At 39.0% G+C, this 17,071-nt stretch overlaps 1 protein-coding gene across 15 annotated transcripts in view; it reads right to left on the minus strand.

Annotated features, from left to right (window-relative positions):
* The window catches only part of ARHGEF28 (Rho guanine nucleotide exchange factor 28), a 344,670-nt gene that overhangs the window by 102,333 nt on the left and 225,266 nt on the right, over positions 1-17,071 (minus strand). For all 15 annotated transcript variants that reach the window (XR_009491884.1, XM_059878798.1, XM_059878797.1 and 12 more), the window contains 2 exon segments: positions 8,974-9,095; positions 2,862-3,139 (listed from right to left, as the gene is read on the minus strand). Coding sequence is in view for 14 of the 15 variants with exons in the window: in XM_059878798.1 (XP_059734781.1) it covers positions 2,862-3,139; positions 8,974-9,095 (400 nt within the window). In the remaining variant the exon portion in view is untranslated.

A 17,071-nucleotide genomic window follows, 5' to 3' on the forward strand; every position in this document is an offset into this window, starting at 1 on the left:
AAGTCATCAACTAAGACAGCCATGGCTCTCTACCTCCCTGAATTCAGTCTCTATTGGTGTCAGCTACAAGGGGCTCTCATTCACCACCTAACAAAATTCATACTTAAGTGATTTCTATCATTTTTTCCTCTCCCCTCATCCTGAATAGATCTTCTTAAACAAGATTTTATGGTTCCCCGAATGAACATTTAAACCTAGCAAAAGTCATTTCAAATTACTACTATCTTCATTATTTCTGTTTTTTAAATATAATTATTGGCTTTCCCTGGTGGCTCAGCTGGTAAAGAATCTGCCTGCACTGCAGGAGATCTGGGTTTGAATTTTACAAGGCCCAAATAGTTACCTTTCAAATATTAAAAACACAGACAAAACAGAGCCACTGAGCTGTTTAGTGGAGAGGGGGCAGGCTCTGGAGCAATTTACATGTGAAAAATGCAGCATGGCTTTCTTTCCTTTGCCCCTGGACAAGTTAGGAGGGCAGAAGCACACTAAGACAAGAAGAGGTATGAAGATCTCATTCCAGAGCTGGTGACAAGAAATGGGTCAGGCATGAGTCAAGTGAGGTTCCAAACATGTCCTGTTCAATTATCAATTTTAGAGATTTTAAAAAATGATTCCTATGACAACTCTTCAGAAGCAGGTGGTGATGCTGCTAACCTACTGCTTTTCTTTCCTCATTTAACTTTGATAACCATAAAATTAAAAGGCAAGAATTTGACCTTGCACCTTTCCAGCTCCTTCCATTCCATCTACATTTTAAACCACTCAAGCTTTGAGGCTGAGAACTTCCATAGGCATGTTAATATATAATGTACTTTTTAAATGTAGTTTTTCTTTGGCTGTTATACTTCTGGAGCTAAAATTTTAATAACAACACAATAAATCATCTTGATTTTGAAATAGAGAGAACCAGAAACAGACTTCAAATTTGGTTATTTTCCTTGTCTCTTAAATCAAAGCAGAGCCCAAAATGTCCCATCAGTTTAATTTGCAGCCATGACCACACAAGCATCTTTAAAACTATAACTCACACAATAAAAATCTAGAGAAGATCTTTTATTATCTATCCACTAGACATCACTCTTGGTACCGTTACCTGTTAAAGGTTTCTAATCTCCAGCTGTTGTTTATCAGCGCAACCCAGGGATCAGCACCCAGTGACTGCTTCTTACCCTTCCTTTCACTCCTTTCTGATTAAGTTTCTGTCGAATATTCATTCAGGTACATATTTATATATACTCATATGTCTGTTCATTTTATTGTTATTTTGATTCATAATCTTATGTGTAAAACTGGACATATAATCAGAGGTCCAAGGCTCAACTTGAAACAAACATTGCCCACACCATTGTTTCATTCGTTCCCTACAATGCCCACTCAATGTAACAATTATCTTAAATTTGGGCATTTTTCTCTTCTTCATTCTCATTTGTCACTCTCATGAAGAATCCTCTTTGTTCTCACTACCTAAGGAAAGTCATGCGTGCTTAGTCGCTCAGTTGTGTCCAACTCTGCAACCCTATGGATTGTAGCCCGCCAGGCTCCTCTCCAGGGGATCTTCCCAACCCAGGGCTCGAAACCAGGTCTCCCACATTGCAGGCAGATTCTTTACCATCTGAGCCACCCGGGAAGCCCTAGGATAAAATGAAATCAGTAAAAATGGGCCTATTCCCTAAAGAAAATAGACTAAAGGATGAATGGATAAGAAGTGAAGACAAAGACACAGGGTCTCACACACATGCACACACACATAGAAATATGTACAATCATACACAATAAAATGATTGTTCTAAGGACATTTTTACATATACAAGAAATTATATGGAAGGTAACTATAAGTTACAGAGGATAAACATAAAACAAACACCTCAATTTGCTGCTCTTTGATGACCTAGATGGGTAGGATGGTGGGGAAGTGGAGGGAGGTCCAAGAGGGAGGGGATATGTGTACACATAACTGATTCACGTTGTGATACAGCAGAAACTAACAACATTGCAGAAACAATTATACACCAATAAAAAATTTAAAATAGAATAAACACCCATCAACCCACTCAACTTGAAACAAACATTGGCCACACTGTTGTTTTATCCTTTCCCTACAATGCCCACTCAATGTAACAAGTATCTTAAATTTGGGGATTTTTATCCTCTTCATTCTCATTTGTTTTTCCTTATTGCTTAAGCACATTATACATGCCCTACAGTAACAGATTGTTTTTGCATTTTATAAATGTGAGATCTAACTGAAGTATTTTGTGGCTCCTTTTTTTGTTCTACTTCATGTTTCTAAGTTGCACGTGATTATGCAAGTAGACATAGTCATAGTTAATTCACTTTTACTACCGCACAGTATCCCATTATGTAACTACAGTGTAATTTATCTTTTCATCCCCTACCATTTGGGTTATTTCCTACTGCAATAAATAGTCTTATGCATGTCTTTTAGGACACAGAAGAAACACTGCTGGGTCATAATATATATGCACATCCAACTTTACAAGAAAATGCCAAAATATTTTCCAAAGTTATTATACAACTTTCACTCATATCAACTGTATATAGGAGTTTCTATCATATGCATTTTCACCAAAATATGGTATTATTACACTTCATAAAATTTTTGCATATCTAGTAAGTATTAAATGGTATCTCATTGTGGTTTTCCTTTATTATATTTTTGTCTGCTTTCTTATGTATCTTACTTTCAAGTCATGAAATATAAGAACCTAAATGGAGGCAAATTTTGATGTAGAAATAAAAATGGTGGGGGCAATAACAATAAGAAAATAGAATTTTCCAAGTCCAGCTACAAAGTTCTTTGATTTTCTACATTTTCTCTCTAGAATGTAGTACTTTACCTTCTTTTCTTTAGACGACTTTGCTCCTTTTCAAATCCACGAAGACCAAAAGAAAGATTCAAATTGGAAGCATACGAACTAGATGATATGAAAGATGATTGGGCTTCCGTGTGTGACGTCACTTCTGGCCTCTTATTTGGTGGGTATGTGCCAGCACTGGCTTCAGTAGGAAGGCTGGGTTTGCTGCTCTCAGGCCCCAGAGAAGAATCCATGGATTCAAGACAGGTATTTGCAGGGATTTCCTCTATATTAATATAGTTAATGTCCAAATCACCAACCTGGTAGTTGAAAGAAAAATATTTGCTGAGCAAAACCAGGAAAGATTGGCAGAACAAAGAATACAGTTTTCACAATTTAAAGACCCTCCAACTTATTTATCTTTTCTGTTTTTTTTGTTGTTGTTGTTCTTGTTTTTCTTTATGTAAGCAAAGGAATTCTTACATGATATATTTTTGTTTACTTCCTGCTCTCCCATAATACACAAAAGGAAGACGACCAAGTGTTTTATAAACTGTATTACAAAACCAGAAACTGACTATGATTTTAACATTTTATGAACCACTGACTCAAAATGAGGAGAAATGTTTTAAATACTTGAGACAAAAACTAAACAGTAGGCATTTTAGCTTACAAAATAGTTTATAGGAACCTGGGAAACAAGTCATTGGCAGTCACATAAATCTGAGTCTCCCAAACAAAAGATCAAATAAAGCTACATAAGATGTATGGGTTTAGCATAACTAGAAGACAGAAAATACCTCAAACTTTAAATTACCTGTAAATTCTAAACAAGAGAGTACCAGAAAAACATCAATTTCTGCTTTATTGACTATGCCAAAGCCTTTGACTGTGTGGATCACAATAAATGGTGGAAAATTCTGAAAGAGATGGGAATACCAGACCACCTGACCTGCCTCTTGAGAAATCTGTATGCAGGTCAGGAAGCAACTGTTAGAACTGGACATGGAACAACAGACTGGTTCCAAATAGGAAAAGGAGTATGTCAATGCTGAATATTGTCACCCTGCTTATTTAACTTCTATGCAGAGTACATCATGAGAAACACTGGGCTGGAGGAAGCACAAGTTGGAATCAAGATTGCCAGGAGAAATATCAATAACCTCAGATATGCAGATGACACCACCCTTATGGCAGAAAGTGAAGAGGAGCTAAAGAGCCTCTTGATGAAAGTGAAAAAAGAGAGTGAAAAAGTTGGCTTAAAGCTGAACATTCAGAAAACAAAGATCATGGCATCTGGTCCCATCACTTCATGGCAAATAGGTGGGGAAACAGTGGAAACAATGGCTGACTTTATTTTTCTGGGCTCCAAAATCACTGAGGATGGTGATTGCAGTCATGAAATTAAAAAGATGCTTGCTCCTTGGAAGAAAAGTTATGACCAACCTAGACAGCATATTAAAAAGCAGAGACATTACTTTGCAAACAAAGGTCCGTCTAGTCAAGGCTATGGTTTTTCCAGTGGTCATGTATGGATGTGAGAGTTGGACTGTGAAGAAAGCTGAGTGCCAAAGAATTGATGCTTTTGAACTGTGGTGCTGGAGAAGACTCTTGAGAGTCCCTTGGACTGCAAGGAGATCCAACCAGTCCATCCTAAAGGAGATCAGTCCTGGATGTTCATTGGAGGGACTGATGCTGAAGCTGAAACTCCAATACTTTGGCCACCTGATGCAGAGAGCTGACTCATTTGAAAAGACCCTGATGCTGGGAAAGATTGAGGGCAGGAGAGGAAGGGGACAACCGAGGATGAGATGCTTGGATGGCATCACTGACACAATGGACATGGTTTTGGGTGGACTCGGGGAGTTGGTGATGGACAGGGAGACGTGGCATACTGTGGTTTATGGGGTACAAAGAGTCAGACATGACTGAGCAACTGAACTGAACTGAAATACTAAACATGAAATCTCAGCCAGCAACCTGTCATACTCTTGCCATGAGACTTTGCAGTAGGGTAAGGGCAGTCTGGAAAAATCTGCATGGGAGGGAGTCAGCAGAGGGCCAAAGACGGATCTAAAATCTGCATCAGGAAGAGAAAGTACCACCTCCACTGGATGGTGTGAAAAAACAGTCCCACTTGGGGACCTCCCTGGTGATTCAGCGGTTATGACTCCAATGCAGGGGAACACAGGTTTGATCCCCAGTCAGGAAGCTAAGATCCCACATGCTGCTGAGCAACTGAGCCCATGCCCTGCAACTACAGTAGCCCACGTCACAACTAGAGACTCTGCGCCACAATGGGAGATCTCACTTGATCCAACTAAGACCCAAGGCAGACAAATAAATAATCTTTTTTTTTTAAGTCCCAGTGGATCAAAACACTTGCCCTAAGGAAGTGCTCAAAATTCTCCAAGCCAGGCTTCAGCAATACGTGAACCGTGAACTTCCAGAGGTTCAAGCTGGTTTTAGAAAAGGCAGAGGAACCAGAGATCAAATTGCCAACATCCGCTGGATCATCAAAAAAGCAAGAGAGTTCCAGAAAAACATCTATTTCTGCTTTATTGACAATGCCAAAGCCTTTGACTGTGTGGATCACAATAAACGGTGGAAAATTCTGAAAGAGATGGGAATACCAGACCACCTGACCTGCCTCTTGAGAAACCTATATGCAGGTCAGGAAGCAACAGTTAGAACTGGACAGGGAACAACAGACTGGTTCCAAATAGGAAAAGGAGTATGTCAAGGCTGTATATTGTCACCCTGATTATTTAACTTCTATGCAGAGTACATCATGAGAAACGCCGGGCTGGAAGAAGCACAAGCTGGAATCAAGATTGCTGGGAGAAATATCAATAACCTCAGATATGCAGATGACACCACCTTTATGGCAGAAAGTGAAGAGGAACTAAAAAGCCTCTTGATGAAAGTGAAAGTGGAGAGTGAAAAAGTTGGCTTAAAGTTCAACATTCAGAAAACGAAGACCATGGCATCTGGTCCCATCACTTCATGGGAAATAGATGGAGAAACAGTGGAAACAGTGTCAGACTTTATTTTTTCGGGCCCCAAAATCACTACAGATGGTGACTGCAGCCATGAAATTAAAAGATGCTTACTCCTTGAAAGAAAAGTTATGACCAACCTAGATAGCATATTCAGAAGCAGAGATATTACTTTGCCAGCAAAGGTCCATCTAGTCAAGGCTATGGTTTTTCCAGTGGTCATGTATGGATGTGAGAGTTGGACTGTGAAGAAGGCTGAGCGCCGAAGAATTGATGCTTTTGAACTGTGGTGTTGGAGAAGACTCTTGAGAGTCCCTTGGACTGCAAGGAGATCCAACCAGTCCATTCTAAAGGAGATCAGCCCTGGGTGTTCTTTGGAAGGAATGATGCTGAAGCTGAAACTCCAGTACTTTGGCTACCTCATGCGAAGTGTTGACTCATTGGAAAAGACTCTGATACTGGGAGGGATTGGGGGCAGGAGGAGAAGGGGACGACAGAGGATGAGATGGCTGGATGGCATCACTGACTCGAAGGACGTGAGTCTGAATGAACTCCGGGAGTTGGTGATGGACAGAGAGGCCTGGTGTGCTGCGATTCATGGGGTCACAAAGAGTCGGACACGACTGAGCGACTGAACTGAACTGAACTGAAGGAAGTACTGGTGATCTGAAGTGGTGGTCATCAAAAGGCATCACTTTTGAGCAAGAAAACAGTAAAAACAAAGAGAGCAGCTCCAAAAACAACCTGGAATATATTCTTCAAAATTATTGTAAAAGACAAACACTAAGTAACTGTCCCAGATTAAAGAAGACTAAAAGAGAAACAACTAAATGCAAGACATGCTATTTAATTTTCTTTTGCTACAAAGAACATTACTGGAACAATTGGCTAAAATTGAATAATGTCTGTAAACGGCTAATAGTGTGTGGATGATGATTTCCTGATTTTGGTAACTATATGGCTTAAGTAAGAGAATATCTATGCTTTTAGGAAAATACACTATGAAAGATTGAGGAGTAAAAGGGCATCATATTTTCAATTTACTCTCAAACAAGTTAATATTTGTATACATATCTTAAGCATTTACAAGTACACATATACAAATACATACTCAGAATAATGAAGTAAAATATGGTAAAATTTGGAGATTTTTTTTATTAAGAGTATACAAGAATTCTTTGTACTGAATTATACAGGCTTGAAATAATGTCCAAATAAATTTTTTTCAAAGTAGTTTATATGATAATTTTCAAAGTAGTTTATATCACATGAGCGTCCTCATCAGGTAGCTTGATAACCTTGAAAACTCATAGGAAACAGTATGTAAATAAGCTAGCCGTTTTTTCAGGTTTCCATGCCAGATTGAGAGAGATGAAGAAAATTAGATTCTTTCCAGATATTGCTAGAAACTATTTTCAGTATGCAGAATCTGGACTCCTTATGTTGTCCTTGCTATTCAAATGGACATAGGAACAGTAAAACAAATGATGTAATGATACTACAAACGACACCACACCGATATAAGAAACTCTGTGACTTGTAGCCAGATTTTGATTTTTGTTTCACTGCACAAATTCAGCAATCTTCTACTTCATTTCAGTTTACCAATCAGGCTGTTTGAGTTCTCTTTGGATGTATGTTTCACATTATTAAAGCAAAACTTCTCTCAAAGTACTTCCAAACAGAAGTTATTTTCCTATCCTTAATTTGGCTTCCAAAGTTTTCCATTTTTAATGTATCTTACAACATACAAAGACACAGTTTGCCCCCACAAATGTTGAGTCAAGTACAATTTTAGCTTCTGGGGGTAAATGGAAGTACTGCAATATTCACTGGGGAACAGAATGAAAAAATAATGACAAATGTATTTAAACACTGAGAAAATGTGGCAACAGAATAAAGCCATTAAAATCGGAATGTTGCTAGAGCACAGTAAGTCCAATCACCTTGCATCTTAAAAGAATGTCCCCAGAACTCCCACTTTGTCCTAAACTCTTGTGTCTCATCCTAGATTTCTATAACTAGGGCTGACATTCAGTGCTTCACACCTAAAGAAATGCACTCGTTCTTGAGAGCTGATGTCCATTCTGATTTTTTGGTTTTTCTGTCATTTTGGATATCACTCCAATCTATCCCATTTATACTATGCACTTAATGTAACAATTTCTCATAACCAAAGGAAAGAGACATTCAACCAATGGGCAGAAATTAGCATTCACTAGACAGAAAAAAAAAAAGTTTACATCATAAAAAATATCTATAAGTAACAGATACAATAGGGTAAAATCTATGTATACTAACAATATAGTATACAATATACGTATACTAACAACAACAACCCAAAAAGAACAAAATAGATCACTGTTCAATGAGCATATACAAAATAACTCTTATGTGGAGATCAGGTTTTAAAACCAGGAAATAAGGCAGAAATTATGTGCTATCAAAATTACTCTTGAGAATCCCTTAAACCTCCCATAAATTAGGGCATGCAGAAATTTTCAGATCTATAACTATAATTTTAAAAATATTAACATGTGAGGATCACCAAGCTACAGGAAAGAACAAAGAATAAATCCCTACGTAGATACACATCCAAGCCATCTGTCTCTCTGAGTTTTAACTCACAAATCTCTATCAGGGAATGGGTGGAGAATTCTAAAAGGTTCCAGCCTCCCTGCAACATCTCACCATTCTGTTTTAATACTAAAGCTCTATATCCTAATCACACACTAATAGGTGTGTTGTGAGGATTAAGCAAGTAATTTATGTGACAGTCTCACATGGGGCTGGCATTAAGCTCTCGCTCATTAGTGTCTGCTGGATTTGAATACAAATATTACATAATCAGGTCAGAGAAGAAACTGGCCTCCCAAATGTCATTTCCTATTTTGGCCCCATGGATAAGTTCCCACATTCTTCTTGCCGGTGTCCTAAGACCCCTCCCATGGTGCTTCTCGGTGGAAGTTAAGGTGTGCTGGGTTCCCAAGGAAGGACCTACGTCAAGAGATCGTATGATGAGATTCCACAGCAACATCACCTGGCTGCTCTTAGGCTGGAATTTTCCGAGGATACAACAATGCACAATGGAATTCTGAGATGCGCACATTTTTAAAAGAGGACAGATCCCCCTAGCGACAGCACTCATACCTCACCTGGTCTATCACCATGCAGTTAGCGTAGACGTCATCACCACCATTCAGCATGTCAGAGAGCTGGCCAGCAGCAAGCAATGTTGAGGGGTGCTTGGATTTTTTGAGGGCATCAAAGGAACGATCTAGAGAAAAAATGAAAACAGGGCAAATAAATAGAAGGAATTTATTTTACAGTCGAGCTTTACTGTCTTAACCAAATCACAAGAAAAAAATCAAGATGGCATTTCGCTGTCTTCACATAACAAGATCAACAATGCAAGCATTTTCTCTTCTACATCCAAACCCTCTGTTAGCTAAAACATTTGTAAAGAATGTATCATTTCAGATAAAGAAATATGTGCCCATTTCAAGTACTATTTTTCTAACCATGAAAGATTTTTCTAAGAATCAACTGGGTTTTTGGTCTTCAATTCTTAACACTAAACTAAAACTCATTTCACTTTATAGCACAGAAGCATTAGTGATCATACTCGAAGCCTCGGATTCCACTGAAGTAGTCAGGCTCCAGACCTTTTCCGAAAGGACCCTGGATAGGACGCAGTCTGGCCATTCATTGCCTGCTGAATATGTATAATCTCATACAGAGAGAGTTTTGTTTCTATGTTTACTACAGAAATGTTTTCGCTTGCTTTCCATGTTCTCAGGTTTGTTCCAGGCAGGCAAAGTTGCTCAAAGTTGAGTCCCAGAGAGTTGAGATGTTACTGTATTTGTGAGGAATATAAAACGAATGAAAGTTGCTCAGTCGTGTCCAACTGTTTGTGACCCCATCGACTATATAGTCCATGGAATTCTCCAGGCCAGAATACTGGAGTGGGTAGCCTTTCTGTTCTCCAGGGAAGAAGACCCAGGGATCAAACTGGGGTTTCCTGCATTTCAGGTGGATTCTTTACCAACTGAGCTATGAGGGGAGCCCTATATGAGGAAGATAAAGTTGAAGATAATAAAACATTGTCAAGTCAGAATGCCTCATTTTTTGTGACTCTGGCTAACTTACTTGATCTCCAAAAACATTTACAAAGTATCCTCATCCATAAAGAAGCAGATAATTATGGTGCTTTCTTCATAGTGTGGTTATAAGGATTAAATGAGTTCAAACATGAGAAGCACTTAACACATGCCTGGCACTTAGCAATTGCTCAATAAATATTGTCACTGTTATATTTGATGTTTTGTTATTATTAATGGTGATTTTACCATGTTCAGTGTGAGGTACAAGGTTATTAATATTAATCATAGTGTATTATCCTAACAGTAGATTCTTAATACCTGTAAATTACTTTAATAAGTTACAGCCACAGCAAATGCCATCCTCACTGACATCCCAGTAATGTTTCTTGAGTGGGTGCAAAAGGGTTAGTGCTGCCTCTGCTCCATCAGAAGTGGCCCTAATCCTACCACCCGTCTTATTTATGTCATGACTTAAAATCCAGGTAAGCCCATGGGAGTGAGTTGAGAAATGAAAAAACATTAATAACTGTTGCACTAATGTACCAGAAGTTAAAAAAAAAAAAAAAACTCTATTCTTCATGGAAAATCCTGGACAACAATATAAAATTCAAATATAAATATGTATGAGCCAAATGGCCCTGGGCTCAGATTCTACATCTAAGTATACCTCTTCCCTACAGAACAGTGAAGTGAAATTTAATTAAGCTTCTTGAGGAAATATACAATGTAAAAGCAAAACTTCATGTCTACAGTGTCTTGTTTTATCAAATTATTTAAATAGATGGAATATAACATACAAAACCCATAAATACTTAAGTATAATTTTTATGATCAATTACTATACATTTTTATGCTAATTACAAAAAAAATAAAAGCATGTTCTGAAGGGTATAAATCAAGAATCTGACAAATCTCAATGTGTTCTGAAGAAAATACTTGCTCATTTATCATTTTCCAGAATGTTTGAAAAACAATCATAAATAACATGACCCTCTGAGCTGTAATTAATCCAGCTTAACTGCTCTACAATGTCTTAAGTTCACAGACTATAAAATAGCTGGCTGGGGAGTCTGGTCATGCCCCTTTTTAAATATTTTGATCATGGCTAAATTAAGACTTCATTGATAACTAGACTATCTAAGAACTAACATTACACTCAACTAAACAGTTGCAAACAATTGATGGATTTTCTATCTTAAAGACACAGAACCAAATGAAATATTCCCCCAAATTGTCTGGCGCCAGTGAATGCATTGCCATTTAGCCAATATCCAAGTTCATAATTACCAAGAGAGCAAGTCCTATGTTCAAAACTGACCCTCACATCTCAAGGCTGAGCAGGACCAAGAACTATTTCCATGTTCATATACACAGGTATAAAGTCACTTGGATTCAATGTTTCTTCCACAAACACATCTACCTGGCCCAATACAGCAGATCAGAATGTATACAGAGGTGATACACAGCAGTAAAATAAACTTTAAGATAGCAGAGCTACTTGGACCAAGTTGGTGTATCATTTGTTTTCCACATGATTAATTTAATCAGTATTTTAGAAAATGATGTAATTTGTTTACAAAGACAGATCTATAATCTCTTATCTGTGATTCTGAAATCTAGAAATCTCTGAAAATCAAAACTTTTTTTCTTATGTTTGGTTCAAAAACATATTTCGTGACCTGAGCTGAACCACATGGGGTCATGTATTTATCTTTATTTATCCCACTGTACATTCATATATTTTCTTGCAGAAATACTGCAGTACTTGATGATGGCACTGCCTCAGTATCTCCTATGCAAGTCATATCTGCCAATAAGACCTGAACATTTTGAATTCCAAAACAAATACAGAAGAGACCGTAGATCTTTATACAATTAACCATAGCAAAGGTTGTTTTTCTTTAGTCACCAAGTCCTGTCTGTCTCTTTTGCGACCCCATGGACTATAGCCCGCCAAGCTCCTCTGTCCATGGTATTTCCCAGGCAAGAATGCTAGAGTGGGTTGCCATTTCCTTTTCCAGGAGAACTTCCCAACCCAGAAATCAAACCCACATCTCCTGCATTGGCAGGTGGATTCTTTACCACTGAGCCACCAGGGAAGCCCTTAGCAGATATCAGACCAATATTTCCCATAATTTTGCCATTCCTCTATGAAATTCACTGTTTTGCCATGTCTACGTATCACCTACATTATTATATACTCTAGTTCTTGTTTTTAGATTAACTCATCATTTTCCTTTGATTAAAACTAATTTTCATAGAAAAACCTTATCCTCACTATAAACAGAAAGCCAGTATTTCCTGTTGAAAGTAGAACAGAATTACACATACTAAAACAAGGAAACACAGAACAATGAAACTACATTCTGACCAAACACAGTTGCCTATCAAAGTTGGGGATCTTCAGAGCCTGCTCTCTGTCATAAAGGGAGATCCTGAAAGATTTCAGTTCAGTTGCTCAGTCGCTCAGTCATGTCCAACTCTTTGTGACCCCATGAATCGCAGCACGCCAGGCCTCCCTGTCCATCACCAACAGCCGGAGTTCATTCAGACTCACGTCCATCGAGTCAGTGACGCCATCCAGCCATCTCATCCTCTGTCGTCCCCTTCTCCTCCTGTCCTCAATCCCTCCCAGCATCAGAGTCTTTTCCAATGAGTCAACTCTTCGCATGAGGTGGCCAAAGGACTGGAGTTTCACCTTTAGCATCATTTCTTCCAAAGAAATCCCAGGGCTGATCTCCTTCAGAATGGACTGGTTGGATCTCCTTGCAGTCCAAGGGACTCTCAAGAGTCTTCTCCAACACCACAGTTCAAAAGCATCAATTCTTTGGTGCTCAGCTTTCTTCACAGTCCAACTCTCACATCCATACATGACCACTGGAAAAACCATAGCCTTGACTAGACAGACATTTGTTGGCAAAGTAATGTCTCTGCTTTTCAATATGCTATCTAGGTTGGTCATGACTTTTCTTCTAAGGAGTAAGCGTCTTTTAATTTCATGGCTGCAGTCACCATCTGCAGTGATTTTGGGGCCCCAAAAAATAAAGTCTGACACTGTTCCCACTGTTTCCCCATCTATTTCCCATGAAGTGATGGGACCGGATACCATGATCTTCATTTTCTGAATGTTGAGCTTTAAGCCAACTTTTTCACTCTCTTCTTTCACCTTCATCAAGAAGCTTTTTAGTTCCTCTTCACTTTCTGCCATAAGGGTGGTGTCATCTGCATATCTGAGGTTATTGGTATTTCTCCCGGCAATCTTGATTCCAGCTTGTGCTTCTTCCAGTCCAGCGTTTCTCATGATGTACTCTGCATAGAAGTTAAATAAGCAGGGTGACAATATACAGCCTTGACATACTCCTTTTCCTATTTGGAACCAGTCTGTTGTTCCCTGTCCAGTTCTAACTGTTGCTTCCTGACCTGCATACAGATTTCTCAAGAGGCAGGTCAGGTGGTCTGGTATTCCCATCTCTTTCAGAATTTTCCACCATTTATTGTGATCCACACAGTCAAAGGCTTTGGCATAGTCAATAAAGCAGAAATAGATGTTTTTCTGGAACCCTCTTGCTTTTTCGATGATCCAGCGGATGTTGGCAATTTGATCTCTGGTTCCTCTGCCTTTTCTAAAACCAGCTTGAACATCAGGAAGTTCACGGTTCACGTATTGCTGAAGCCTGGCTTGGAGAATTTTGAGCATTACTTTACTAGTGTGTGAGATGAGTGCAACTGTGCAGTAGTTTGAGCATTCTTTAGCATTGCCTTTCTTTGGGATTGGAATGAAAACTGCCCTTTTCCAGTCCTGTGGCCACTGCTGAGTTTTCCAAATTTGCTGGCATATTGAGTGCAGCACTTTCACAGCATCATCTTTCAGGATTTGAAATAGCTCAACTGGAATTCCATCACCTCCACTAGCTTTGTTCCTAGTGATGCTTTCTAAGGCCCACTTGACTTCACATTCCAGGATGTCTGGCTCTAGGTCAGTGATCACATCATTGTGATTATCTGGGTCATGAAGATCTTTTTTGTACAATTCTTCTGTGTATTCTTGCCATCTCTTCTTAATATCTTCTGCTTCGTTAGGTCCATACCATCTCTGTCCTTTATCGAGCCCATCTTTGCATGAAATGTTCCCTTGGTATCTCTGATTTTCTTGAAGAGATCTCTAGTCTTTCCCATTCTGTTGTTTTCCTCTATTTCTTTGCACTGATCGCTGAAGAAGGCTTTCTTATCTCTCCTTGCTATTCTTTGGAACTCTGCATTCAGATGCTTATATCTTTCCTTTTCTCCTTTGCTTTTCGCTTCTCTTCTTTTCACAGCTATTTGTAAGGCCTCCTCAGACAGCCATTTTGCTTTTTTGCATTTCTTTTCCATGGGGATGGTCTTGATCCCTGTCTCCTGTACAATATCATGAACCTCTGTCCATAGTTCATCAGGCACTCTATCTATCAGATCTAGGCCCTTAAATCTATTTCTCACTTCCACTGTATAATCATAAGGGATTTGATTTAGGTCATACCTGAATGGTCTAGTGGTTTTCCCTACTTTCTTCAATTTCAGTTGAATTTGGCAATAAGGAGTTCATGATCTGAGCCACAGTCAGCTCCTGGTCTTGTTTTTTGTTGACTGTATAGAGCTTCTCCATCTTTGGCTGCAAAGAACATAATCAATCTGATTTTGGTGTTGACCATCTGGTGATGTCCATGTGTAGAGTCTTCTCTTGTGTTTTTGGAAGAGGGTGTTTGCTATGAACAGTGCATTTTCTTGGCAAAACTCTATTAGTATTTGCCCTGTTTCATTCCGTATTCCAAGGCCAAATTTGCCTGTTACTCCAGGTGTTTCTTGACTTCCTACTTTTGCATCCAGTCCCCTATAATGAAAAGGACATCTTTTTTGGGTGTTAGTTCTAAAAGGTCTTGTAGGTCTTCATAGAACCGTTCAACTTCAGCTTCTTCAGCGTTACTGGTTGGGGCATAGACTTGGATTACTGTGATATTGAATGGTTTGCCTTGGAAACAAATAGAGATCATTCTGTCGTTTTTGAGATTGCATCCAAGTACTGCATTCTGGACTCTTTTGTTGACCATGATGGCCACTCCATTTCTTCTGAGGGACTCCTGTCCGCAGTAGTAGATATAATGGTCATCTGAGTTAAATTCACCCATTCCAGTCCATTTCAGTTCGCTGATTCCTAGAAAGTCGACATTCACTCTTGCCATCTCCTGTTTGACCACTTCCAATTTGCCTTGATTCATGGACCTGACATTCCAGGTTCCTATGCAATATTGCTCTTTACAGCATCGGACCTTGCTTCTATCTCCAGTCGCATCCACAGCTGGGTATTGTTTTTGCTTTGGCTCCATCCCTTCATTCTTTCTGGAGTTATTTCTCCACTGCTCTCCAGTAGCATATTGGGCACCTACTGACCTGGGGAGTTCCTCTTTAGTATCCTATCACTTTGCCTTTTCACACTGTTCATGGGAACAGTATGAAAGGTCTGGGAGATGTTACAAGGGCAATGGTGCCAACTGACTTCCTCCTTGAATCAGAGTTAGAAGAAAACGGAAAAGGAAATACCTGCCTTACTAGGTGACTCAGAGTCATCTCGTGTTAGGCTGGGACACCATATTAAAGATCAACAGTGGCCAGAGGACTTACCCTACACTTTGGACAACTGGCCTAGACCATGTCTTCATCCTGTCCCTTAGGAAATGATAGTAAGCCTTGTTGATGGAGGGCACGGCTATACAAAATCTTAAAAGAGTAGCAAGAAAGAAAATCCCCTCTCTCCATCTGTCATCCAAAACCTGCCATGTAGATTTTTCTGGGTCACACACTGCAACTGTTTATAAAACTGGCCCCCAAATCCTTTGCAGTGTAACTCCCTGAAGCATCCATAGCCTCCACTTGCCAGGATATATCAAAAGATAACAGGACCTAGAAGTGAATACAGACTAATAACCCAAAAGAGGACACAGACTTACTAGACTTCCACTCTTTTACTAACTTCAATACCAGTTACTACAAATAAGGAGCTGCAGACCAGCAGAAATAAGATTTATTGTGGAAAGAAAAGAGTCGTATACAGTATCTTCAAATAAACATCAGTTACATACATTCATATTAAAGTGATTAATGCTCTATTGCTAGTTTCAGTTCAAAGAAAAACCTACAACAGTTTCATAAAAAAAAACTTATCAAGATTTTCAAGATATATGATTTAATTACTTCCATATGTAACCACTTTAGTAGTGAATTAAGGGAAAAATTATTGCTCCCCCTGCAAAAAAAAATATATCCTTCAGGTCTTTCTTCAATGAACATACAGAAATAATTTACAATAAAAAAATCAACTCTTTGTCCTAAACGAATGCTGATTTGTAAACAGTTTTTCTTAGCAAAAAAATTAATTGTAGAGTTTTGCTGATAGTATTAATTTTTAGTATTTGGTAAACTCATATTTCAGAGATGGTTTAAAAGTAACAAAAACTCAATTCCCATCCAATAGCTGCCAATTTTAAATGAGTAAAGAGCAGTGCTCTGCAGTCATTAAGAACAAGGGTCTTGGAATGCTTGGATTCAAAGTTCTACTCCACCATCTATTAGCTGTGTGACGCTGGGCAAGTTACTTAACCTCTTCATATCTCCACTACCTGATCTATAAAATAGGGATGATAATACATCTCTCTCATCGAATTGCTGTATGTATTAAATAGTTCAAACTTTAAGTGATTAGAACACAATCTGAAACAAAGGATTTTAACCTGACACAAACTAATGCTTGCTATTATTAGAAAAGTAAACGAGGTTATATAATTTTAATTCTCTCATGGAGTTTTGAGGGTCCCTTGGACTGCAAGGAGATCCAACCAGTCCATTCTGAAGGAGATCAGTCCTGGGTGTTCTTTGGAAGGAATGATGCTAAAGCTGAAACTCCAGTACTTTGGCCACCTGATACAAAGAGGTGACTCGTTGGAAAAGAGTCTGATGCTGGGAGGGATTGGGGGCAGGAGGAGAAGGGGATGACAGAGGATGAGATGGCTGGATGGCATCACCAACTCGATGGACGTGAGTCTGAGTGAACTCCCGGAGTTGGTGATGGACAGGGAGGCCTGGCGTGCTGCGATTCATGGGGTCGCAAAGAGTCGGACAC

Source organism: Bos taurus, chromosome 20 (assembly GCF_002263795.3).
Source record: "Bos taurus isolate L1 Dominette 01449 registration number 42190680 breed Hereford chromosome 20, ARS-UCD2.0, whole genome shotgun sequence".
Lineage (NCBI taxonomy): Eukaryota > Metazoa > Chordata > Mammalia > Artiodactyla > Bovidae > Bos > Bos taurus.